At 44.6% G+C, this 26,438-nt stretch overlaps 2 protein-coding genes across 2 annotated transcripts in view; both read right to left on the bottom strand.

Moving 5' to 3' along the window:
• The window catches only part of LOC147611829 (cytochrome P450 CYP72A616-like), a 73,111-nt gene that overhangs the window by 46,360 nt on the left and 313 nt on the right, over window positions 1–26,438 (bottom strand). The gene's annotated exons all lie outside the window — the stretch shown is intronic.
• LOC147611830 (uncharacterized) lies at window positions 17,914–26,430 on the bottom strand. The gene is made up of 2 exons (XM_086783676.1): window positions 25,950–26,430; window positions 17,914–25,894 (listed from the first exon to the last, which is right to left on the bottom strand). The coding sequence occupies exon 2, from the start codon at window positions 20,168–20,170 to the stop codon at window positions 19,754–19,756; it is 417 nt and encodes a 138-aa protein (XP_086639802.1). The 5' UTR covers window positions 20,171–25,894; window positions 25,950–26,430; the 3' UTR covers window positions 17,914–19,753.

Raw genomic sequence — 26,438 nt, 5'->3', positions numbered from 1 at the left:
TTGGAAAACATTCTAGCAAGCTTCGATATGGAGCTGAGAAGGAGAGTACAGAAAATACAGCCGAAGAGACCTCATGAAGGAGGCGCCTACTTCTAGAGAGAGAGGAAAGAGTGAGATGGTGACTAGGTGTCAGGTAGGTGCTTTGTGGTGCAAGCTAGAACGGACACATGGTTGGTTGCTCCCTTTGTACAAAAGGAGATAAGGTCTAGGCGGTCGGCATTGGGTTTGTCTACCTCGGGACATCAATGTGCGTGTGAACACCGGGCTAGTCATAATTTATAAGTCAGTTTTGGTCGCCCAAAACTTAATGAAGTGTGTACACACTCGCTTATAAATTAGTGCTAATTCCTAAGGCTAGGTTTATGACCAATACTTACCACCTATCACATGCCACATAACCATGTCAGTAGACAGTTTCACACACACGGTTCACGGGCGGGCATCCCCTTACTCGGAACTACACATTGGTTAAGCATGAAAACAACATGCAATTTCGATTGCAAGCAAAATAGACGTGCTCCAAGCAAGTACACGAGGTACCAGACCCAACGATTGCAAGCAAAATAGACGTGCTCCAAGCAAGTACACGAGGTACCAGACCCAATGGAACACCAATCTACCAAGCATTTCCGAGCATCTACACAGAGGCACAAGTCCCAACGGAAAGCCAATTCCACAGTATCACATAAGTGACATCAATCCCTAGCATATACAACTGCCATGGACACCAGTTCAATGTACATACATCATGAGAAAGCACGGGTGGACCAATTGGTGGCCAAATGGTGGCAAGTACCATTGAAGCATAGTTGCACCCGGTTCGCACACCACCCCCCAAGTTCGATACGTTTCAAAACGAACAGTGCACTGGTGGTTCGATACAGATCTCAAGCGACCGTTTTTTTTCTGCCCGTTTTTTGATTATTTTGTTCATCATTTTTTTGGCCTTTTTTTTTCGCTTGGAGAGCCGTTTGTTGGGCGTTTTTTGGAGCTGTTCATTGCTTAGCTTTTGCTTGCTAGCCTTGGAGGCTTGGTCCTTTGGTTGCCAACTTGCCTTTGCTTGAGCCTTGAGCCTCTCCCTATTATCTATATAATAGGCCCTCCCCCAACCCCATCCTCACAAGTTCTCATTGCTTAATCCTCCCCTCACAAGTACTCATTACTCAAGTCTATCCTCTCCCTTGAGTACCCTCTAGGCTCTCTCCCTCTTCCTCGAGGCTCAAGCCTTCCCCTCAAGGCTCAAGCCTCTCCCTCTTCCTCAACTTTCAAGCCTCTCCCTCTTGAGTGTTTCTCAAGTCTCCCCCTCTTCCTCAAGCCTCTCCCTCCCTCTCCCTTTCCTTCTCCCGGGACCCTTCTCTCCTCTTTCACCATGAGAGAAAAGCATGAAGCCTTTACTTTGCATACCATTACCCATGAGAACAACGAGGGGAAGTCAAGGGCATGGAAGTGGACTTGCAAGTATTGTGGCAAGGCCTACACTAGTACTGCCACTAGGCTTCTTGCACATCTCTCCAAGATGGGAGGGAAAATCGCACATTGCAAGATGATCCCTAAAGACATTTCCGATGGCATTGTGAAGAAGTACTCCTTGCTTGGCAAAGCAAGTGATAGTGGAAGAGCCCCCCCCCCCCCCCCCCCCCCCCCCCATTCGCGTGTCAAGTCGTGGATGCCGGAAAGGCGGGAAAGAAAACCTCGAGCCGAGCGATTTCTTCTATCACCGCATTCGACAAGCCATAATCAAGGTGAGATACAATTTTAAATTTTGAGTTTCAAGCTTGAAAATTTAGCCTTTGTCTTTTACTCAACTTTCAAGTCTTATTTATTTTCCTTTTTCATGCATCCATCATCCTTGTAAGTTGTCCTCGAAAATGTGGTTCAAGTGGTTACAGACAATGCGTCCAATTGCTGCAAGATGGGCCACTTGCTTGAGGAGGAGTTGAAGTCCATAGTATGGACTCCCTGTGCCTCTGACTGCCTTGACTTGCTTATGGAGGACATAGGCAAGTTAGAGTGTGTAAAGACTATGGTGACACAAGCCACTCAAATTGTCACCTTTTTTAGTCAAAAATTCAAGGCCCTTGCTATCTTCCGCCATCACAGCGACTTGGAGATGAAGAAGCCATCCTCGACGCGCTTTGCCTACAGGTGGCTTCTTCTAGAGCGCCTTTATGATGTCGAGCCTAAGCTGCAAGTAGCAGTGGTTTCACCGGAGTGGCAGGAATGGATACAAGGTGAGATACCTTCGCGTGTCAATGAGGTAAGAGCCATTCAATGGCTATGCTTGCGCCAGGTCCGCGCCCTAGTCATTGCGGTTACTCCCTTGTATAGGGTTTTACGCATGACAAACATGGAGGGGGCTACTATGGGACTCCTCGCTCACTTTATGAGAGAGGCCATTGCCAAGATTACCTGCACCACAGTCCTCGATGAGCTTGATACACAGTATATATATGCTAAGAAGGTAAATAAGATTCAAGAATAAGTAATAAACTAAAATAGAATGTTGAATCTAAATACTTGTTCTTTTGTTTTTCTCATATAAGATATTCTTTCTTTATTTTAAAATTCACAATGATTCCCTTGAGGCTACTCCTCCACGCGATGCTATCTTGGCACTTATGGAGAAGAGATGGAGGTGGATGAAGAGGCCTATCCATGGCCTTGCTGCTTTGTTGCATCCCTTGCCTACAAAGCACTCTCATTTTTCACTAATCAAGAGTTGCTTTCAGCCAGAAATGCTTTCTTACCGAAAGCATTACCCCATGATGAGAATGGGCAATTTCAGTTCTTAGAGGAGCTCACAAATCACCAATCTAAGAACCTGTCTAAGAGGAGAGTGCTGAGAGTTTGTACATACCATTCTCCACTCCGCCTTCCCAAACAACCTGGCCAGTCTCGCGGTCCCGTAGAGCAATAGAATGCTCCTCAAACTCCACCTAGAAGCCAGTCTTGCACACCTCATGCACTGACAACAAATGAAAACCAAGTGCGGGGACGTAAAGAACACGAGAGGAATGCTTCCCCCCTCTGCCATCGGGAATGATCTCCATCTGGCCCTCACTGTGAATCGGTATGGTGGAATTGTCGGCAACGAACATGAGACCTGACTGCCGTTTAAGATCTTAAAAGAAGTCACGAGAAGGAGTCATGTGCTTGGAAGCACCACTATCAAGAATCCATTCCTGAGTATCCTTCGTGGTGAAGCCAACTGCCTCCTCGCTCGAAGAAGATGAAGCATCGGTGTCCAACATCTCCAACTTCACAAAGGTTGGAGTCTTTGCAGCTGAAGCTGAAGAATCAGCACTCTTCCCAATCTGCTTGGGACACTTCCTCCAATAGTGGCCTTTCTCGCCACAATCATTACAGGTCGTCTCGGCCTTCAGTTTCTCTCGGTCTGAATCGGGCTTCTTCTCAGAAGACTTCTCCGATGAAGACTTCCCTTTGCCCTTGTTGTTGTTACGGCCGTTCGACCGTTGGCCAGTCAAGGCCTCAGAACCTCCGCCCTGTGGAGGGTTCGTGAATCGCTCTTCCTGGTCCAAGACCATGGGCACAAGCTCCTCCCATGTGATGGTGTTGAGCCTGCCCCACTGGTGATCAAAGAGGAGTAAAATGCTGAGTATTGAGAGAGCAAGTGAGACAACAACGTTATGGCCATATCCTCTAACGATATCTCTTTCCCGGGCTGGAGAACCTCTTGCTGAAGAGCCTGCAACTTGTTGATGTGCTCCCCCATCGTCGAAGACTTTGCAGGATTCATCACCCACATTTGGACTTCGAAGGAGATCCTCTTCATGGGTGATACCCTGTTGTGGAGAGAAGCCAAATGCTGCCAAATCCCTCTAGCCAGCGTCATATGCTTAATGTGATTGATCACCTGTGGTGTGAAATTGAGGAAGATAAAAGAACGGACTCGGCATTAACACGATCCCATAACTGTGCCCATGCCTCCCGTTCCTTCCTTATAGAGGGTAACTCCCCATCTTCCAACTCCGGCCGTGGAACCCCAACAACAATGAAATCAGCCAAGTTATAGGACTCCAAAACAGATTCCAGCATTACCTTCCATATGCCGTAGTTGTTCCCGTCCAACTGTCGGTCCACCGGGAACATGGGGAGTGTCGGGATCTTCACGTGCTTCTCAGCCATCTCAAGCGTTAACAACGTCTTGTGAAGGGAGGGTAGGTGGGAGAAAAGAAGAAGAAGAGGCTGCAAATAGAATGCAAGGTGGCTGTCCAATGGTGATGGCCGCCTTTTACCCGATCTCCAAGTCCCGTACAGCCCAAACAGTCTCCAATCAGCACCTCAATCAGCAAACCCTCGACGTCCCACTGTCTCCAAGCTTCAAGCCACCTGGGGCTCTGATACCATGTCAGAATGCACAACGGAAATGAAGACAACGGCTATAGAGAGCAATACATAGATGAAAGAGAGAGAGAAGCTGTGTAACTCTGGTATATACACCAATAAAATCCCGGAAATATACAAGATGGAGTGTGTGGGCAAGGGGCCATTTTATATGGCCCTTGGCTACTGGTCAGCCAGCCTAGAATCAGTCGAAAGCAACCCACGACCAGTAAACTCTCAGTCGACTAGCAGAAGGGCAGTTGGCTTGCACTGAAATATAGTCGGGCAACACAGACACAATCGGCCAGTTATCTAGCGCAGCCGTCGACAGCCCATACATAGCTCCAAAAAAAAAGGAGAAAAATACGAAAGAGAGGAAAAATGGGAAGACACTAAATACGGGCGGGCACACCCACAACAAAGGCCCTAACATAGTGTACAGACAAGAGATGACTGCTAACAAATACATGTATGACTCATGGAGCCTAACATGATAGTACATGTATTGCTTGTGGAGCTTGACATGGTGTAACTGTGTGGGCTCATGGAGCCTGACATGACATGATTTCTCGGGACCAGCTATCCTGGTGATCTTTTGTATTTATGTTATGGGAAGATTCCAGAAGGATCATGAAGCCCTGGACATTTTACCTGATACAACTGAGCAGATGGGTGTTTCTTTAGTCTAGCTGCACTATGTGTGTGACAGTGTGCATGAGTTTGATTTTATATGTCATGTGCACACACATGTACATGCTAATCTCAGGGCTAATCCTAGAGGCAACATGATAAAGACTCACTAGAAAAACAGATTTCGAGCATAGTATGCTGTTTGGCAAGGAGAGTTGACCAGTAGAGGACATGGGGGCTGTCGGCCAGTTCACAGAAGAAGAAGATCCAGTCGGCTGCAGCATATGTTTATTTTATGTCCAAGAGCTGGCCAACCAGCAGTCGGCCAGACCACATGGTCACTTCAAGGCCTATAAATAGGCATAATTGCTCATCGTTTTGATCATTCAGCCCCTTGTTGGCTGGGTCATAGATTTAGGGCTTTGTTTAGATGATTTACCTTTTCATGGAAGGCAGCCTATGGCTGCAAGATAGATGTACCTTTTTGTACCATATGAAATACTGAATTTCCAGCTCTCTCTCCATCTCTACTCTCTCCCTTCTGTCTGCGTTTTTGCATCAGCATGTTCTAGATGGTGTTTAGGGCTGAAAGAAGGCTCCTATAGCTTCCACATGTTACATTGGTATGAGAGCATCAGGTTCAGCAAAGCTAAACACTAATTCAGTCCCATATGAAGGTGTACAGGTCCAAGGTACAGGAAAGTGCACAAGTACGAGGCCCAAGGCAAGGAACACAAGATAGGCAAGAGCTCCCAGGAGGTTGGTTGGTGGTGTTCCACAAAGCCCAAAAGGGGATGGCAGTCCTATGAGCCAGGAAAGGCTTTCGGGCAACGGTTCCAAGGGAGGACGATCCTCCAAGGGGTGGAGTGAGAGTGCCAGACTCATTTCTCAGGAATGAAGACCAAGACAATGTTCAGAGACAGGGCAGGAACGGAATGGAGACTGGATAGAACAGATGCATAGATCTTCTTCAAAGTTAGAGTGGTTTTGGAGACCGGGCCGGGCATTCAGTGAAAAGATTGCCAAAGTTGGAAGGATGATAGAAGGACTTCGGGTATGGCATGGGATGATGACAATCATCCAAGAAGCAGATTGGAATCCTGTCATCAAGTTCAGCAGAGGGGGATGTCATGTGCACACACATGTACATGCTAATCTCAAGGCTAATCCTGGAGGCAACATGATAAAGACTCACTAGAAACACAGATTTGGAGCATAGCATGCTGTTTAGCAAGGAGAGTTGACCAATAGAGGACATGGGGGCTGTCGGCTAGTTCACAAAAGAAGAAGATCTAGTCGGCTGCAGCATATGTTTATTTTATGTCCAGGAGCTGGAACACCAACAGCAGTCGGCCAGATCACATGGTCACTTCAAGGCCTATAAATAGGCATAATTGCGCATCGTTTTGATCATTCAGCCCCTTGTTGGCTGGGTCATAGATTTAGGGCTTTGTTTAGGTGATTTACCTTTTCATGGAAGGCAGCCTATGGCTGCAAGATAGATGTACCTTTTGGTACCATTTGAAATACTGAATTTCCAGCTATATCTCTATCTCTACTCTCCCTTCTGTCTACGTTTTTGCATCAACATGTTCTAGATGGTGTTTAGGGCTGAAAGAAGGCTCCCAGAGCTTCCGCATGTTACATTATACTTGGGTGACTTGTCTTGTTTGCCTAGACAATGCCTATGATTACTACTTGTGTTGTCCATGGGGCTCGGGACGCCTGGGCTGTCACAAAATTCCTCATAGCTTCTGTTTCTGTACTGTTCATGTGTGGCATGTGGAGCTTGACATGACATACATGTATGGCTAGTGGAGCCTTACATGGTGTGTCTGTGTGGCATATGGAGCCTGGTGTATTGTACAGATTTTATCTTCCTTTGTCTAGCATATTTATGTGTATTTTTAGTTTTCATGATTGATAAGATTTTCCGCGTACAGTTGCCCTTTCCGTTTACATTGGTATCAGAGCTTGGCTTTTTACTCAGTTTGTGCCTAATATGATGCTGGATATGGCTGTAGGGAGTCATTATCCGTGAGAGAAGGTTGGGATTATGAGGTAGCCATTGTCTTATTGTCACGCCTCCAAAGAGATTAATTTTGGTTTAAGCCGCAGTGAGCGTGTGGAAAGACTTCCTGACCCTCTTGTCTCTATAAGGGCACTGTTGCACCCTTGCAGTCTATTCAGTATCATACTTGGGGAGCTCGTAGCAAGCGATTTCGAGGTAGGGAAATTTCTTTTCTTTCTGAAATTTTGGAAGATACAGTATGGCCAGCCAGTCATTTCATTCTCCGGAGGACTCTATTATTCATACTCGCCGCATGCGGGAAGAGGATAGAGACAGGGATCATGCTGGGGCTTTGGTAGATAATGATCCACCATTGTCTCTGCTAGGGTTGAAGATCAGCAGGATATTGATGCCTTGATGAATGAGCTTGAAGAGCTCCATGCTTTGCAAAGAGACCCTGATGTACAGAGGGTCATCGAATCAAAGTCTCATGTCAAGGCTGATGTGGTCACTTTTGATGCAATTGTCCAACAAATGGGAATTGACAAACCTTGAGAGTTGGCTGTTTCTTATTTGAAAAGCCGTGGTGATGTTTCGGATGCTTAGGGCAAGTGGGTCTTCACATGGCAGCCTCACAGGCTATCCCGTGAAGGGAATTCCGATCATGTTGTAAGAGGGCATGCAACCCGCACCACTGTTGTGAGGGCATGTAGCTTGCACCAATGATGTGAGAGGGTATGCAACCCGAATAAGTGATGTAAGTGGGCATGCAGCCCGAGCAAGTGTTTTGAGGGGGCTTGCAGCCCATGCAACAGATATGAGGGGCATGCAGCCCGAGGAGATGATGTACATCGACACGCAGCTCAAGGGGACGATGAGGGATTTTCTGCCCATTTGAGAGATGAAGAAGATCTCTATCTCCACCTTCTAGGTATGTTCCTGCTCCTAAAGTTCCATCCAGAGTGGAGGATGTTGCATGGGAAATCAGCCCTAGGCTTGGGGACCGTCGCCATCGTAGACATGACGAAGAGGATGATGTTTTAGAGCATCGGGATGCTCGTCCTAGCAAGAAGGCCAAAGAGTTCAAGTTAGGAGACAAGGATATCAAATTTAAGAGCTATAATGGAAAGCTGGATACCACCAAGGCACTTGCTTTCATAAGGCAATTTGAAATAGCCTTTTGGACTAAGGAATTTATCGAGAAATCTATGCTTAGGTGTGTGGGTATGCATCTTAAAGAGACTACAAGTGATATGTTTCAAAGTTTTGGCAGATTCTTCTCAAAGTCACATCGTTCATGACGATTAGAGAGGACGAGAAGAAAAGAAAGTTTGAGTCAGGGCTGCAAAGAATCATTCGGAAGAGCCTTGCAGTGTATCCCCACAACACTCTACAGGAGCCCATATACTCGGCCACTATTTCTAAGGAGTTGCATGGTAAGGCAGCGTCAAAAAGACAAGAATTAAGTTCATACAAGAGAAAATTCAGATATGGAAATGAGTAGAAAAAGGGTGGACAACCACCTAAATTTATGCTTACTGAGTCCAAGGATGCAAAAGGGGGCTCGGAAAAGAACCCGGGGGGTAAAAAGGATGACCCTAAGCTGTCCAGACATCATATTTTTTATTGCATGAGAGAGGGAAAGTGCTTCACATGCGGGAGCAAGGATCACATGAAATCTCAATGTCCCCAGAATCTCAAAAAGAATAATGTGCAGGATGCAAAACCTGTGAATGTTATACCCGATGTGCAGGGCAACGCTGCACATGAACCAAAGAGCGGGATCTTATGCAAAGCTTGGGGCAAGTTAAAGGACCAAACAGCTTTATTCCTTTTTGATAATGCCTCAACAGATAACTTTATATCTATACATATGGCTACTGCTCTTGGGTTAAAGCCCGAGGAATTGGGCATGGACTTCCATGCAAATGTTGCCTTTGAGGGCAAGGAAGTCAAGGTCACTCTCATCATTGGGAAGCTTCGCATACAAATACAGGGATATTTGGATCATGAAGACTTCCTCGTGGCACCACTTACGGGATGTGATGTGATTCTTGGGATGCCTTGGCATTATCGTTTGGATCCCAAGGTTTTGCACAGCCTTTAGGTAGAAGAGGGTACCCTCGAAAGAGAGAGCCTGTCTTTACCCCCACCCCTGGACAAGACTCTCTAATATTTGAGAGGAACAATCCCCTTTTCATTGGGTCAGAAAAGAAAGTTATGTTTACTTATAGGGGTAGGGAAGTTTGTATTAATAATAGTAGTTAGGAAACGTGTTTCTTACAGGGAAGGAAACTTGGAAACATTTCTGAAACGTTTCCTTATAGAAAACACATTTTTTCAAGCAAATTTTTTGACATTTGTTTTTGCCCCAAATCGAACGTCGAAATCTGTGCAACTCTTTTGATGAAGTTTTTTATGTAGTGTCAAGTATGGGTTTCTTTTGTGGCATGGAATGATGGTTGATTGGATCATGGATCATGGACAATGGACCATGGTCTATGAATCATGATCATCTGACATTGATGATGGATGATTATATGGTTTTTGTTATTTGTGATTCAAAGACTATAGGCTTCAAATTGATGTTTCCATGTATTCTATGCATTTAGTGTTCTTTTTACATATTTTATACAGTATATATTTGAAATTTTGTACGAATAAAAATCTGTGGGTAGGAAACTTTGGGATGATTTTTCGAAACCCGTTTGAAACGCGTTTAAAACTTTTAGGAAACCCGCTTCGAACAACCCCCTAACTACTATGGTATTTTTGTGGCACGGAATGATGGATGATTGGATCATGGATCATGGACAATGGACCATGGTCTATGAATCATGATCATTTGATATTGATGATGGATGATTATTTGGTTTTTGTTATTTGTGATTCAAAGACTGTAGGCTTCAAATTAATGTTTCCATGTATTCTATGCATTTAGTGTTATTTTTACATATCTTATACAGTATATATTTGAAATTTTGTACATGCAAAAATCTGTAGGTAGAAAACTTTCGGATGATTTTTGGAAACCTGTTTGAAACGCATTTGAAACTTTTAGGAAACCCGCTTAAAACAAGCCCCTAACTACTATGGTATTATTGATGTGGGTACTACTGGGAGTACCATACCCGTTGTAAGCCACATATCTATTTCCAAATAAGATTGATTTCTTAAGTGAATATGCTAATTGTTTTGCTGATTCTCTACCAGGACAATTTCTCCTAGAGAGGCCAGATGATCATTGTATTGACATAATCCCTGGGAGCTCTCATCCTAACCGATCTCCTTATAGGGTGAGTGCTACCCAACAAGAGGAAATCATGACTCAAGTGAATGATTTGCTTGAGAAGGGGTTGATAAGACCAAGTTCTTCGCCTTATTGTTCCCTAGTTTTACTTGTGCAAAAAAAGGATGAACATACAGAATGTGTGTTGATTACACGGGAGCTACTTGTTTCAGTCCTATTGATCTTAAGAATCAGATTCGAGTGGTACCTCAAGATGTGCACAAAATGGCTTTTCGAACATAATTTGAACTATATGAGTATTTGGTTGTGCCATTTAGACTTACAAATGCTTCCGCTACTTTCAATAGAATGATGGACAGAATTTTTAGACCTCACCGTAAGTTCACAAGAACTTTCTTTGATGATATTATTATCTTTTCAAAGAATGAGACTGAGCACAAAGAGCACCTTGCCATTATTTTTGAAGAGCTAAAGAAACACAAGCTTTTCATCAATGGAAAGAAGAGTGAATTCTTCTTGTTAGAGATTCACTATTTGGGACATATTGTCTCCAAAGATGGAGTATGCATGGATCCCGCAAAGATTCAAGGTATCAAGGATTGGCTTGAACTTCAGAATGTTCATCAAGTTAAGAGCTTTATTGGTTTATGCTCTTACTATCGTCGATTTATTTGACACTTTACTTTCTTGGCTTCTCCGTTGCATGATTTGACAAAAAAGAAAGTTGCATTCTGTTGGTCAGATCAAGAAAAGACAGCTTTTCAAAAGTTGAAGGATGCCATCATCTCAGGGCTTGTTCTTATTATTCCAAATTTGCATAGACCTTTTGTGGTCGAGTGTGATGCATGTGGAGATTGTTTAGGGGCTGAAGAGGGGCATGCAGTGGCTTTTGAAAGCCACCGCGTACCACATGCAGAATTGTATTTGCAGATCTATGAGAAAGAGTTGTTGGCCGTTCTTCATGCCCTTCAAACATGTAAGCATTATCTTTTGGGACTGAATTTTCCAAAGGCTGGCTAAGGAACATGGGAGGATAAAAGCTAGGGAAACAAGGACGCATAACAATGCTCTTGCCCACACTTTGCCCATAGCCGCTTTGTGTTCTCTGCAGCTTGCTCGACAAGGCGCTTCTCCTTGTTGAGCAATGTGGTGCGCAGAGACTCCGATGATGGGGGGGTGTAGTTTGGACCATACTCCCCAATCCTCTTCACCATAGCCCTGAAGTACTCAGATCTGATTACAAAAAGAAACAAGTGAACTTTCAAGAATGAAACTTAGAAAAATCATGTCAAGAGGGAAGAGTCAAGGCTTACCTAGCAGTATGGAAAGCAATATGGTCATGGAAGAAGAAACGAGCCACAGCTGTATCAACCTCTTCCTTCTTCTTAGGATCCTAACTTCCCTCAAGTGTACTCTGTCGCCGCGCGAGTGTGGGCATCGCAAAGGAACCTACACCATGTGGTCGTGGTGTAGATGTGGTAGATGCACCCCTTGACCTTGAAACAAACCTCTCAGGTGGTGTCACAAATGCTACACGATCCACAGCCACATGTGCCGGCCTTGCAGCCCTCAAAGCCTCATGCCTGGCAATGCGCTCAAGAAGCTCCCTTCTCTTCTCCGATGTGATTCCCATGCAAAATTGAACCTCATGCCCGGACTCATGCATAAGGTGGGCTCTCACTTTGTCTGACCCACTTGTCCGCCTATAGGAGCAAAGCTTGCAAGACCACGGGTGTGAACCTCCTCCACTTCCACGGCGGTTGGCATTAACCTCTTCCCACCATGACCAACCATCGGTTCTTCTAGCACCACGACATGCGGAACCAAAGGTTGCTTGTGAAGAAGATGCCATGAGAGAGGGTGAAAGTTGAGAGAGAGAGAGAGAGAGAGAGAGAGAGCTCTTAAGGCTTAAGGCTAAAAAAATAAGAGGCTAGATGTTGGCATTATCATCTCCAGATTGGGCATATATGTGCATATTTCATGCTGTATCTGGCCAGATTTATGAGGCCATGCATTCATCTTATTTTAGATGTTTTTTTGCTATTTTTGTCTATTTTTAGACATTATTTTAGTATTTTTTGCATAGTCAGCCAGCCCACTGTTTTTATACTGGCCAACCAGCTCTTGTCCAACCTATACATAGGTGGCTTGGGTTTGCATCATTAGCACTTCATTATTCAGCCATTGTTGTTGGTTGTATGCACCTACGAGCAGCCCTCGTGCTCTACTTCAGTAGATAACAAGTTTTCTACTTCAGTTCTTTTGCACATGTGCTTCTTTGCAAGATCTATTTGCTGTTTTTCTGTTTTACAGCAATTCTTTCATGGTATCAGAGCCCAGTGTTACAAAGGGACCTGCGTTTTCTACATCTACTGTTGTAGGCAAAGATCCACCGCATCTACATCTACAAAGGAGCTGCGTTTCCGGATGTGGACCTGCGTTTTCCATTGAGGAGCTGTGTTTTCCACTAAGGACCTGCGTTTTCTGTTGAGGACCTGCGTTTTCCACAGAGGTACTGCATTTTCAGCCTGAGATCTGCGTTTTCAGATCTCAACCCCGTATTTTGGTGCTACAATAGGGTTTTAACCCAGGGAAGTCATTTCTTACCTCTCCTTTTGGTTTCCCACCCTCCCATCCCTTCTTCTCCTTCCTTTCTCTTTGCTGCACTCAGCTTTCGAGGAGTTTGCTAATTTTCTGATGAGTTTTGTTGAAGAGGAGGATTATGCTGCGTTATCGGAGATATGGCTTCTAGTCATAGTCATTCTTCTCACTCGGGGATTCTCTTTTCTTCTCCCCGATCCCAAGCCCCAAATTCACAGGGTTTTTCTTCCCAGCTTCCTGTTTCTCTACCTTATTCCCAGATTCCTGTTTCTTTCCCTTCCATATTCCCCGCCACCACCACTTCTCTTGTTTCTCCCCTCCCACAAACCCTCATCCCCACCCCCTCAACTGAGTGATTCCATGAAGCTGACTGCTACCACCTACCATACTTGGTCGTTTTATATGCAATTGCTTCTTGAAGGAGCAGGTTTGTGGCCCTCTGTCACCACTCCTCACTCGGTGGATCCCGCGTTTCGTGGAGTTCTGGATGCACGGGCCCATCTCATCATCATCCATTGTATGACACCATCTATCCAGGCACAATTTATATCTTCCCGAAGTGATGGCAATCAGATGTGGAATGAGATTCAGAGGAGGTTCGAGAGAGTATCTTCCGTGAAGATTTCTAAGTTGGAGGCGGATCTTGAGAAGATTAACATCGGTGACTCAGATAATATCATTGATAAGATTGGGAAATTCACAAGGATCAAGAGGCAGCTTGAGGAGTATGCGAGCTCAATCAACAATCCGATCCATAAACTGCTTGGTAAGCTACCATCATCCTTTGACTCTTTCAAAGATCACATCTACTTCCGTGAGCCTCTCCCCCCTTTTGAGGAAGTCGTGAGTTATCTCCACGACAAGTGCATGCTTCGCAGAAAAGGCAAGTCAGAGTCTGCTTTAGTTGCCTCTAACAAGGACAAGGACAAAGGCAAAGGCGGAAAAGGGAACTCCAACAACAACGAGCAGAAAGTCACCACAAAGTCATCTTCTGACGACGACGATTCTGACAGCAACAAGGGTTCCAGGATGAAGGAATCTTGTGAGTTTTGTGGCCGACTTGGTCATTCTGAGGCCAAATGTTTTGCCAGACAAGCTGCTTCCCGCAAAGCTAAAGCCAAAGCTAAAGCAAAACAGGAGTCCTCCTCTGATGGCTCAAACACTTCACCCACGGCAGATGGTTCAGAGACTTCGCCAACGACAGAGGAGGGTACGAAGTCTCATGCTAAGATGGCTTTTCTTGCTGTCTATGATCCCCCTGTTCTTTCATCTTCACAAGAGCAGGATGAGTCCATCCTGGTGGTCACGGAGGAGACTTCTGATTCATAAGTCAATGTCCTATCCGCAACACAGGATTATTTGCAGGAGTTTCTGATAGAGACCTTATCAGTTCCTCTAATTCCTTTGGAAGGGTATCTCCCTTCCCTTGTGTTGTTTCATGCTGATGCTATTATTGCAGATTTTCTCTCGTCTCTTTCAAAGGAGGATAGTGATTCTTCTACTGGGCAGGTGGATGATTTTGCCGAGATATCCTCACATATTCTCGAGCTTCCTACTTTGGCAGTTGCTTCTCCTTCTTATGTTTCAGAGGAGGCATCTTCCACTATCTTGGAGCCTGTCTCTACTACTTGTTGCATGTGAAGAGGAGGTACCATTTATGGTTCCGTCTCCTGAGGGCTTCTCTCTTCAGATTGATCCTATTGTTTCGTCTTCGATATCTTCTCGATCTTCTCGTGGCTTCTTTCGAAGACCTTCTCGGTATTCAGATGTACCATATCTTCGCAAGCTTTGTGCCTTTTATGAGGAGGTTGTTTCTTCACACTCTTTGGAGGTCTTTCTTCAGTGTGCTGGAGTTGGTCCGCCCATCTGGCGCTAAAGAGGAGGTGTTGGCATTATCATCTCCAGATTGGGCATATATGTGCATATTTCATGCTGTATCTGGCCAGATTTATGAGGCCATGCATTCATCTTATTTTAGATATTTTTTTGCTATTTTTGTCTATTTTTTAGACATTATTTTCGTATTTTTTGCATAGTCGGCCAGCCCACTGTTTTTATACTAGCCGACCAGCTCTTGTCCAACCTATAAATAGGTGGCTTGGGTTTGCATCATCAGCACTTCATTATTCAACCATTGCAGTTGGTTGTATGCACCTACGGGCAGCCCTCATGCTCTACTTCAGCAAATAACAAGTTTTCTACTTCAATTCTTTTGCACATGTGCTTCTTTGCAAGATCTATTTGCTGTTTTTCTGTTTTACCGCCATTCTTTCACTAGAGCCTAGAGAAAGCTTGCGGGTTGAAACGAGAGAGAGAGAGAAAGAGAAAGAAAGAAAGAAAGAAAGATTTTATAAACGTCTTCCAAAAGACCGAACTCGGCCTATGAGACAAATCGGAGTACATGTATGGGGTATCCTCTGTCATCCCAACAAAATGAAAAAGTACTGAATAAAAAAGCTGAATCTGGGTGTGCAGGGGATGGAGCTCTATTACTAGGAGAATGCAAAGCTATATGCATGGAGTATACAATCATGATATGCAACCTAGCTAGCTCCATCCTGTACCATACTGGGGGTATAAAATGGTATACATCAGTGAAGGGGGTGTCCACAGCTCCCTGAAGAACATGCCTGGGTGTGCTCTGAAGCGAGCCAGTCGCTCCGCACCCTCTCTGTGAAACTGAGCTCTGATCTCTGTCATCTCTCTCTGGTATAGGCGTGGTGTCCGAAAGCCAGGTGTCCTCTGTCTCCTGCGGGCTCTAAGTGTCTCTGCTCTCTGGAGAGTAATTCCCTGCCGTGTAGGGGCTGGGAGGGGTATGGATCTCTGAAAAAATGTAGTAATCTGTGTCTGTCGCCCCCCCTCTGGAGCTGTCTGAGCCTGTAATAATGTCTCTCTGTGGCGCTGTATGTCTAGAATGTATCTCCCCAGTATGCGCTGGTCTGCTGCCTCAAAGATCTAGCGTAGGGAATGTGGCTCTCTGAATAAAATGGGATATCTCTCTCTGATGGCTGTAGCCTCTCAAGACACACTCTCCCTCACACACTCTCTCTCAAGCTTCACACACACACACACACACACCCATCCTCACACTCAAGTTCTCCCTCAACTTTCAAGGCTCAAGCCTCACTCTCTCTCTCTCTCTCTCTCTCTCTCTCTCTCTCTCTCAAGCTATCAAGTGACAAGGAGGCATCCTTCATCCATGGCATCCTCCTCGTGGCAGTGGCTCTTCAAGTTCCAACTACCCGTAGAAGGACGACGGGATGGACATGGTGGGATGAGGTCAATCACACCCCATCCCCTCATGGAGGTGGTGCACAGCCATGGACATGCAAGCTTTGCCCGTATAGGCGAGTGGGTGGTACTGACAAAGTAATTTTTAAGTGCCGTTCCTACCCCCGTCCCCGTTCCCTACATATGGCCATCCCCCGTCCCTTGTGACTATGGAGTGCAGACATGCTTGCAGCAGAGTGGGCAAGTGGCATTGAGCTCATGGGCCCGGAATGTGTGGTGGGTTTGCAAATGGCGAGGCTGCAAATAGGGCAACTGGAGCTATTATTGAGGGCATGTATCCACACATGACTATGTCATATTGTATGGCACATTGTTTGAACAATCTTTTAAAGGATATTGGAAAGATGTCATGGATTGAGCCAATCATTCAAGAGGCCAATCAAATGGTCACATTTGTCTTGAACCACCAGTTCCTCCGCCACGAGTTCTCCAAGAAATCAAGGCTCTCACTTCTCAAATACTCAAACACCCGATTTGCCTTCGACTTCTTGATGCTGGCCCGCTTGAGGGAGTGCAATGGTGCATTGAGGCAGCTCTTCATCAGCGACGAGTTCACCACTTCTACATTGGCTTCGACAGCCATAGGCATATTATGCAGGGAGCATGCAGAGAGCACTTCCTTTTGGGAGAATGTGAAACGCATTGATGCTATGGTGAGGCCTATTGTCCACTTGTTGAGGCTTGTAGATGCTATGCAACCATGCATCGGGAAGGTGTATGAGGCAATGGATAGAATGATAGAGAAGTTGCAAGAGTTAGAGCCTGATGAGGACAGATACGAGGAGATTCGTTCCTTCTGTGTGACGAGGTGAAACTCCTATGCCTCTCCTATGCATGCAGCTGCATATATGGTGGACCCTGAGTTTCAAGGTAATGGACAGGAGAGTGACAGAGAGGTCAGTGATGGTTGGAGGCGTATCTTGGATCGTCTAGTGCCAGATGGAGGCATTAGGCACAAAATCAGAGACCAGCTTGCTGCATACAGGTTCTTTCGTGGTGCTTTTGGTTGTGCGGATGCACAGGAGGATAGGTTGAAGGTTGGGGCTGCTTTGTGGTGGGAAGACTATGGTTCAAATGGGCCTGAGCTGCATACTTGGCTATTTGCATTCTCAGCCAAGCTGTAAGCTCCTCTTGTTTGGAGTAGCTTTGGAGTTCTTACAGCCATATTGCATCAAAGAAGAGGAACCGCCTTGGTGTAGAAAAGCCCAATGATCTTGTCTTTGTAAGCGCAAACTTGCGAATGCTTTGCAAGGGTGCGACTGCAAAGGCAGATCCCTTTACTCAATGGGAGATGGAGCAAGAGAAGGGAAATGAGCACATGGAGACACAACAGAGCCCAGAGGACGATGCCACTACCTTTCAGACTGGTCATGTAGGCAGCCATGATCATGACGCCAGTACTTCTCATGCTCCAGCCTCCTATTGAGCATTGCAGGCTCTATGATTTATCATTTAGCTATGTTTCGTTGTTTTTACTTTTGAGTCTTGACTCAACACTTTATGTGCATTGTAGACACTAGTCTTTTGTTATTTGATGGTGATCATCATTCCATGATTATATATTGGTTTGAACTTTGTCAGTGTACTTAAGTCTTATTAGCACCTGTTCGGTGTTTGCGCCATGTATTGTACATTTAAAGTGATGCCTTGAATGTTCAAAGTGTAAAAACATAAATGTTATTTTATTTAGTGTGCTTTGTAGTCAATAAATTGCATATTCCATATGTCGTCCCCGTCCCCCCGTCCCCATTCCCTACCTTTTGCCGTTCCCCGTCCCCGTCTTCTTCAAGCTTGTCAAGAATATCATCGATTCTAGGAATCAGAAACCTGTTCTTGATGGTAATCTTTTTAAGGGTCTTGTAATCAACACACATTTTGTTTGTCCCATCCTTTTTCTGCACAAGCAAAACTGGAGAACAATAAGGTGAAGAACTTGGCCTTATCAACCCCTTCTCAAGCAAATCATTCACTTCAGTCATGATTTCCTCACCCTATAAGAAGGTCGATTAGGAGGAGAGCTACTAGGGATTATGTCAATACAATGATCCTCTCGCCTCTCTGGGAGTAAATGTCCAAGTAGGGAGTCAGCAAAACAATCAACATAATGACTTAAGAAATCAATCTTATCTTGATCTACGGGACTTACAACATCATGCTCAACATTATTACGTACAAAGACCGAGTAAGAACAAGTTGATTTCTTTATTGCCTTGGAAATAGAAATGTGGCTTACAACGGGTATGGTACTCCCAGTAGTACCCGCATCAACACAAACTTCTCTACCCCTATGAGTAAACATTACTTTCTTCTCTTTGTGCAAAATTGGGATCCAAACAATAATCCCATGGCATCCTAAGTATCACATCACATCCCGTAAGCGATGCTGCCAAGAAGTCTTCATGATCCAGATCTCCCTGAATCTGTATGCGAAGCTTCTCGATGATGGGAGTGGCTTTGACTTCCTTGCCCTCAAAGGCGGCATCTGCATGAAAGTCCATGCCCAATCCTCGGGCTTTAGCCCAAGAGCAACAGCCATCTGAATGGATCCAAAGTTAACTGTAGAGGCATTATCAAAAAGAAATAAAGTTGTTTGATCCTTTAACTTGCCCCAAGCTTTGCATAAAATTCTACTCTTCGGCTCATGTACAATATTACCCTGAACATCGGGTATAACATTCACACTCGGCTTTGCATCCTGCACATTATTCCTTTTGGCATTCTAGGGGCATTTAGATTTCATGTGATCCTTGCTCCAACATAAGAACCACTTCCCCTCTCTCATGCAATCAAAAAATGTGCTGTCTGGACAGCTTAGGATCATCCTTTTTACCCCCCGGCTTCTTTTTAGAGCCCCCTTATACATCCTTGGACACATTGGGCATAAACTTAGGTGGCTGTCCACTCTTTTTCAGCTCATTTCCAGCTCCAAATTTTGCCTTGTATGAGCTGAATTCTTCTCTTTTTGAATCTGCCAAAACTTTGAGACATATGAGGAAACAGACTCGCCTTCGTCCTGTGTCTGTGCCAATCCCATTCCTTTCGTACATCCTTTTCGAAGTAAGGAGGAAGGAACTGATCATAGAATTGCTCTTTGAAAGTACCCCATGTACGAGCAGCTGTTCTATCCAAGAGCTTTGCCATCCACCAATCACTCGCAGTCTCTTTAAGATGCATACCCACATGCCTAAGCATAGATTTCTCTGTGAAGCCCTCAGTGCAAAAGGCTATTTCGAATTGCCTTATGAATGCAAGTGCCTTGGTGGTATCCAGATTTCCATTATGGCTCTCGAATTTGATGTCCTTGTCCCCCGACTTGAACTCTTTGGCCTTTTTGCTATGTCGAGCATCCCAACACTCTAGAACATCGTCCTCTTCGTCATGTCTACGATGGCAGTGGTGCCCCAAGTCTAGGGCTGATTTCCCATGCAACACCCTCCACTCGGGATGGAACTCTGGGAGCAAAACACACCTAGAAGGTGGAGATATCACCGACAATGCATGAAGATCTTCTGAATCTCTCATATAGGCTAAAAACCCCTCATCATCCGCTCGGGATGCATGTCAATGTACATCATCCCCTCGGGCTCCATGCCCTCTCACATCACTGGTTCGGGCTGCATGCCTTCTCACAACATCATCAGAATTCTCTTCATGAGATTGCCTACGAGGTTGCCGTGTGTGAAGACCCACTTGCCCTCATCATCGGAAACAACATCACCACAGCTTTTCAAATAAGCAACAGCCAACTCTCGAGGTTTGTCAATTCCCATCTGTTGCACAATTGCATCAAAAGTGACCACATCAGCCTTAACCTGAGACTTTGATTCAATAACCCTATATACAATCGGGTCCCTTTGCAAGGCACAGAGCTCTTCAAGCTCATTCATCAAAGCATCAAGAACTTTTTGATCCTCAACCCTAGCAAATAACGCCGGATCGTTATCTGTCAAAGCCCCAACTTGGTCCTTGTCTCTATCCTCTTCCCACATGCGGCAAATACGGGTGATAGAGTCCTCCATGGAATGATCAGACTGCTTAGCCATGCTGTATTTACCAGATTTTCAAATAAGAGAAGAATTTCCATGCCCCAAAATCGCTCTCTACCAACTTTCCAAGTATGATACTGAATAGACTACAAGGGTGCAACAATGCCCCTACACAAATAGGAGGGCCACGAAGTCTTTCCACACGCTCAGTGCCACTTAAACCAAAAGTAACCTCTTTCGAGGCGCGACAGTAAAACTAGGGCTACCTCAAAATCCCAACCTTCTCTCACTGATAATGACTCCTTCCAACCATATGCAGCATCATATATGACACAAGCTTTGTAGAAAGCCAAGCTCTGATACCAATGTAACAGAAGGGCAACTGTAACACGGAAATCCTATCAATCATGAAAACTGGTTTAACACATAAGCATGCCAGATAAGAAAAAGATAACAAATCTACACAATACACAACACTAGGGCCCAAAAGATATGAAAACAAAACAAATCATATGCTGAATTTGATGTAACTCCTCGGCACAAGAGAGCATTCCCGGCATAAAGCACATGTAGGACAACCATAGACAGCCCATAGCACTCCCACATCAGCCCTGCATCTTCATCTTCCTCCTATATGGCTCACAGAGCGAGTCAACCGGCCTTGAAGGGCTATTTGCAACAGTCAACCAGCTCTCAGAAGCCACAAGAGGAGTCGACCAGCAGCAGTTCACATTCCAAAAGGTCTCCGATCAGTAGGGAATCCCTTTCACACAAATCTCTGCTCTTTCCAATGCCTTGACCAGTAGCTTTTTAGGGATGTAAACAGCCGGCCAGCAATAGAGAAGCTTCCAGAAGAAGTCAACCAGCTTCCCCCATACACCTGGTTGGTTTCTATCGCGATAGACGGCGGTAGAAGGGTTTAAAACCGGTCGACCAGCTCTCCTATGCACCCAGAAAGCATGCGCATGAGCCAAAACTGGAGTTTCTTCAATAATAGAGCTCCTCTACCAAAAATAACCCAATCATGTGCTTTTTTGGTCCAGAAGTAGGCGCCTACTATCAGTTGGCTCAAAACAAGTCCGGTGCACGCCTTTTGGCTACCACGTGTATTAAAATAGTCCTGCCCAATGTGAGTATCTTATAAGTTGTCCGGTCACTTATAAGTGAGTGTCGACCTGTATGTGAAATCATAAAGTTGTAAATTGAGTTTTTTGGAACACTTACCACCTGCAAAACACATGTAGACCACCTGTCAGTCCCAAACATGTGTGCACATACATGTCCACAAGGTGCCCAGGCGTTCCTGGCTCCATGGACAACACAGGTAGTAATCTCAAGCATTGTCCAAGCAAACAACACAAGTCATTCAAATATAAAATCAAAGTCATGCACACACATGAGTGCAGCTAGACTGGAAAAAACACCCATATGCTCAGTTGTATCAGGCAAAATGTCCAGGGCTTCATGATCCTTCCGGAATCTTCCCAGAACATAAATAAAGAAGATCACCACGATAGCTAGTCCCGAGAAATCATATCATGTCAAGCTCCATGGGCCATGCATCTACACCATGTTAGGCCCCACAAGCCATACATGTACTATCATGTCAGGCTCCATGAGCCATACATGTATTGACAGGTCAGCCTCCATATGCCATACAGGCACACCATGTCAGGCTCCACAAGCCATACATGTATATCATGTCAGGCTCCATATGCCACACATGAAGAGTAGAAAACATAAGCAATGAGGAATTTTGTGACAATGGGCATCTTCCCTTCTCTTCATTGGAGCTTCTTGTGGAAGGCTTGCCTCGACTACCTCAATTGTGTGGCATCTGCTCAACTTGTCTTCAAGGCAAGCAACATCAGGATTCATTTCCACAGGAGGCCTCTTTTACGGCTTCGACCACTCTTCAATTTGTCCATATGGATTTGAGTGGACATATGACTACGATCACAGCTGGAGGAGCTAGATATTTGTTCTTATCGGTGGATGATTTTTCCAGGAAGGTCTGGGTCTTTTTCCTGTCCCAGAAATCTCAGACATTTAAAAAGTTCAAAGAATGGGTTGCTATGGTGGATGCCGACACTAGACTCAAAGTCGTCAAAGTGCGCTCTGACAATGGTGGTGAGTTTACTTCTCGAGCATTCACTAATTTTTGTACTTCTCACGGCATACAGAGACTGTTTTCTACTCCCCACACTCCTCAACAGAACGGGGTAGTAGAACGGAAGACCAAGGCCATGGTTGAGATGGCTCGATCTCTTCTTTCTCATTCTCAGCTTCCTCAAAAGTTTTGGGCTGACGCAGTTAACACTACTGTGTACATCATCAACCATTCCCTCACAAAGGCAATCGATGGGAAGACTCCAGATGAGGCACTTCTCCAACCATTTCATCAGTCTGGGATTGCTCCATCCGGATTGAGGAGATATGCTAGACTATAACCTTAGAGTGTTAGCATGCTTACATTTAAATTTTGCATTGTTGACTTTCTTGATGAATCATGCGGAGCCTTCTACACTAGAGGAGGCCTTACAAATTCCTTAGTGTCGGCTTGCGATGGAGGCAGAAATGGATGCCATTAACAAAAATCACACATGGAAACTTGTTCCCTGCCCTTCTCATAGGAAGGTTATTGGCATCAAATGGACTTATAAAGTGTTCACTCGACAAATATAAAGCCTGCTTGGTGGCTAGGGGCTATGCCTAGAAGGAAGGCAAGGACTGCTCACTTCTCTTGGTCCATCTTTTAGATGGATGTCAAGTCCACATCTCTCAACGGGGACCTTCAGGAGGAAATATATGTTGAACAAACCCCTGGCTTCATCCGCAATGGTTTCAAGGACCATGTTTATCTTATGCGGAAAGCTCTTTATGGCCTTAAACAAGATCCCAGGGCATGGTACCAAAAGATTGATGCTTTCTTTCTCTCTCATTCCTTTGAGAGAATTCCTGCAGACAGTAACCTTTATGTTTTGATAGAGGAGGATCACATTGTGATTATTATTTTGTATGTTGATGATCTTATTATTCTCACTGGTTCCAACCCTCACCGCACTGCTCAAAAGTACGCTTCTCAAATTTTGGAGCGGTTTGGTATGAAGGATTTGGTTGGATATTCAGATTTTGACTGGGCAAGTGATCCAAATACCCGAAGGTCTACCATGGGCTACTTTTACTTACTTGGTACCGGACTCGTTTCTTGGCAAACGAAGAAGCAACCTACAGCCTACAGTTGCAAGTTCTTCATCAAAAGCAGAGTATTGTACTTACTTTGAAACAGTCAAAGAGCTTCTATGGCTTTATCAACTGCCCGACCATCTTCATGCCCCTCCCACGTTGTCTACTCCGACAATCAGAGTGCCATGGCTCTTGCTCGGAACCCAGTCTTCCATTCGAAGTCCAAGCACATTGCCATTCATTATCATATGGTTCGTTACTACTTGGCACTCGATACCTTAACATTGGAGTATTGTCCTACTAGGGACGTCATGGTGGACATCTTTACCAAGGCGCTCTCCAAACCAACTTTGGATCAATTACTTCCACACACCGGTATCGGTCCTCTTCGGTGGAGCGCTGAAGAGGAGGTGTTGGAGGTGTCCTCTCCACTGTTGTGGGTGCTTCCCCACTATTCCAACACCTCTAGAGGACCTCCCCCAGCCTGGGAAATTTTCCCATATTTTTTCCACATTTTTGGCACCTTTTTCTGGCATGTTCCACATTATGCCATGTTCTATGCTAGCCGACTAGGCTCTTTAGGTGCTATATAAGGAGAGGCTCTGCCCTCAATTTTCCTATCTCATTCTCCGCATATTCTAGAATCTTGGCTGCACCTATGGTGTGCCTCATACTGCCTACTCCAGCTTTGTAACTACCTTTTGGTGAATATCGTTTCCTTCGGTTCCTGTTCCTGTGCAGCCTATATTTGTGAGCTTCAGTTTTCTTTCACTATTTGGCACTTTGTCAACTCATTCTTGGAGTGTAGTAGGCCTTTGAGCTCTTACATCCGCCCCAATATTTGCTTTGAGACATTTGATGTACTTGATCATTTTGAACCTTTCACTAAATCCATCCCACATGAAGAGTCAGCTTCAAGAACTTTTGAGTGTAGTCCTTGACTTTGCCAAACCCTTATTCCAATTCATCCCTTTCACTTATCAATTTGTCTTTGCGCAACTTGGAAGTGAAGGCATCTTGCATCTCATCCTTGAATGCCTTCACTTCGTAGCCTTGATTATCTCATCTACGAAGTCACCACATGATGCCTTCACTTCGTAACCTTGATCATGTAAGTGTCTCCACCAAGTATGTGCGTACCCTTCTATGTGGAGTGAAGTAAAATAAACCTTAGCATGATCACTACGTGGATTCATTTCAAAATACATGTCCAACTTGATAATCCATTCATCAAGCTATTCATCATTCGATTCTTCTCTCTTGAATTTTGTGAAGCCCATCTTATCTTTGACCCCTTTGAATTTATCATTGCTTTCTTAGGCATTGCTCCACGTGACGTTTGATGAATGGACCATCATGATCCCAAGAGCCATCAACATGTGGAAACTCAAATGCCACTTGCTTCCCTTTTGCATCATCACATGATGTAGAAGGTACACACGTAGGCAAACTTCTAGAGAACAATGAAGTTGGTGGCATATTTTCCTTGTTGCCCATTTGCACGTACATATTGCCACTTGGTTGCTTATGTCAAAGCATAAGATCTTCTAGTTGCCGACGAGAAGGACTCGATCCTTTGCCAAGATTGACCACATTAGCATCCTTTTGCATTGGTAGTTCCTCTATGGATGCTTGTTGCTTGTGAGGAGTTTCTTTCATCTTCGATTCATCTCTAATGGTAGACAACTCCCCTTTGAAAGTCTCATGGATGCATGGTTCTTGTTAATGCTCGAATCAAGTTAGTTTTTAAATTATTGAAGTCATCTAGCATAGAGCGCATTATCATCATCATTACTCGCATATCATAGCAAGTGACCGGTTCAACATGTGCAGTTGCATTGGCACCATCATCAAGCTCATTGGCATTGGTATTTGCCACAATGGCTCACCATGAGCATGCATTGAACCATCACCCATATTATCCATATCAACCACATTATCTTGCTCATGCATATCCCCATCATTTGTCATTGATACTACTGTCTACATCACTATGACCACAACCATATCGGTCTCCTTCAACTTCTTGGACTTTCCCATTGTCATTTGGCCAGAAAACACAAAAATGCATGTCAAGTGTTCTCCAGCTAATTCCCACTTACATCTTCAATGATGTAACACCAGGAACATCAGGATTTAGAGCAGAACTATGCCTAGTGAGTCATGACTAATCCGGTTGAACACCTCGATTGGTAGACCCTTGTGTTACAAGATGCAAGGGTTGTGGCCAGGTACTAGGCTTGGTGCTTGGCTAGCCTCAGGCTTGGAGGGTGATCCATGGGGACTTGAATCTATGGCTAGGTGATGAGCCACTAGCTACCCCTAGTATGGTCCTAGTTAAAGCTTGGAGGGTTTTGTAGGATTGGAGCTACAAGTGATCAGCCATGAGATGCATTAAGGTTAGCCCATCCTTGGGTGCTTGTTTCAAATCGAATTAGAACCACTATGGCTCGAGAGTTTGATAAGGCTTTCAAGAGCTCTTTGTAGTTGAACAATCAAGGTGTTTGTGCCAAGTTTATTGCTGTAATCTTTTGATGTCAAAACACATTATATTTGAAAAATAACATATAGATACATGAAATGGTATATTACACACTACACGCTCCATAATTGAATAACATATAGATACATGAAATGGTATATTACACACTACACGCTCCATAATTGAATAACATATAGATACATGAAATGGTATATTACACACTACACGCTCCATAATTGAATTCAACGTTTGCAAACACTATATCCGAAAACGAAGAAGACTATCTTCTATTTACAACTTCCCATCAATCTTCAAGCTCCCAAATAGAAGACCTCGTATTAAAGTTCTGTTTCCTTGCTTTGCTAAAGCTTTGCATAACCTAATCTGGAGGTGTCATTCCTCGCGAATGCCCCCTTCTCACTGTAGAACGGTGGATGTAGAAACCTCTAAAGACAGATCCAGTCATTACTTTTTTGAATAGTCTGTGGTCTAAACTTTCTACCTATGCAATGAGAGAAAAGCTTCAAAAAGAATCGTAAAAACGTAAAAGCTTCATCAAAGAAGAAACATTGAGTGCTTCTTCAAACTGGAATAAACAAAGGGTGAAATCTAGAGTGTGACAACTCCCTGGCCCTGTGAACATACGCTGCTGACGCG

This window comes from Cibotium barometz, chromosome 46, assembly GCF_041138505.1.
Source record: "Cibotium barometz isolate CiBa-2024 chromosome 46, ASM4113850v1, whole genome shotgun sequence".
Classification (NCBI taxonomy): Eukaryota; Viridiplantae; Streptophyta; class Polypodiopsida; order Cyatheales; family Cibotiaceae; genus Cibotium; species Cibotium barometz.
Note: the sequence above shows the minus strand (reverse complement) of the source record. Positions and strands in the feature narration are given on the sequence as shown.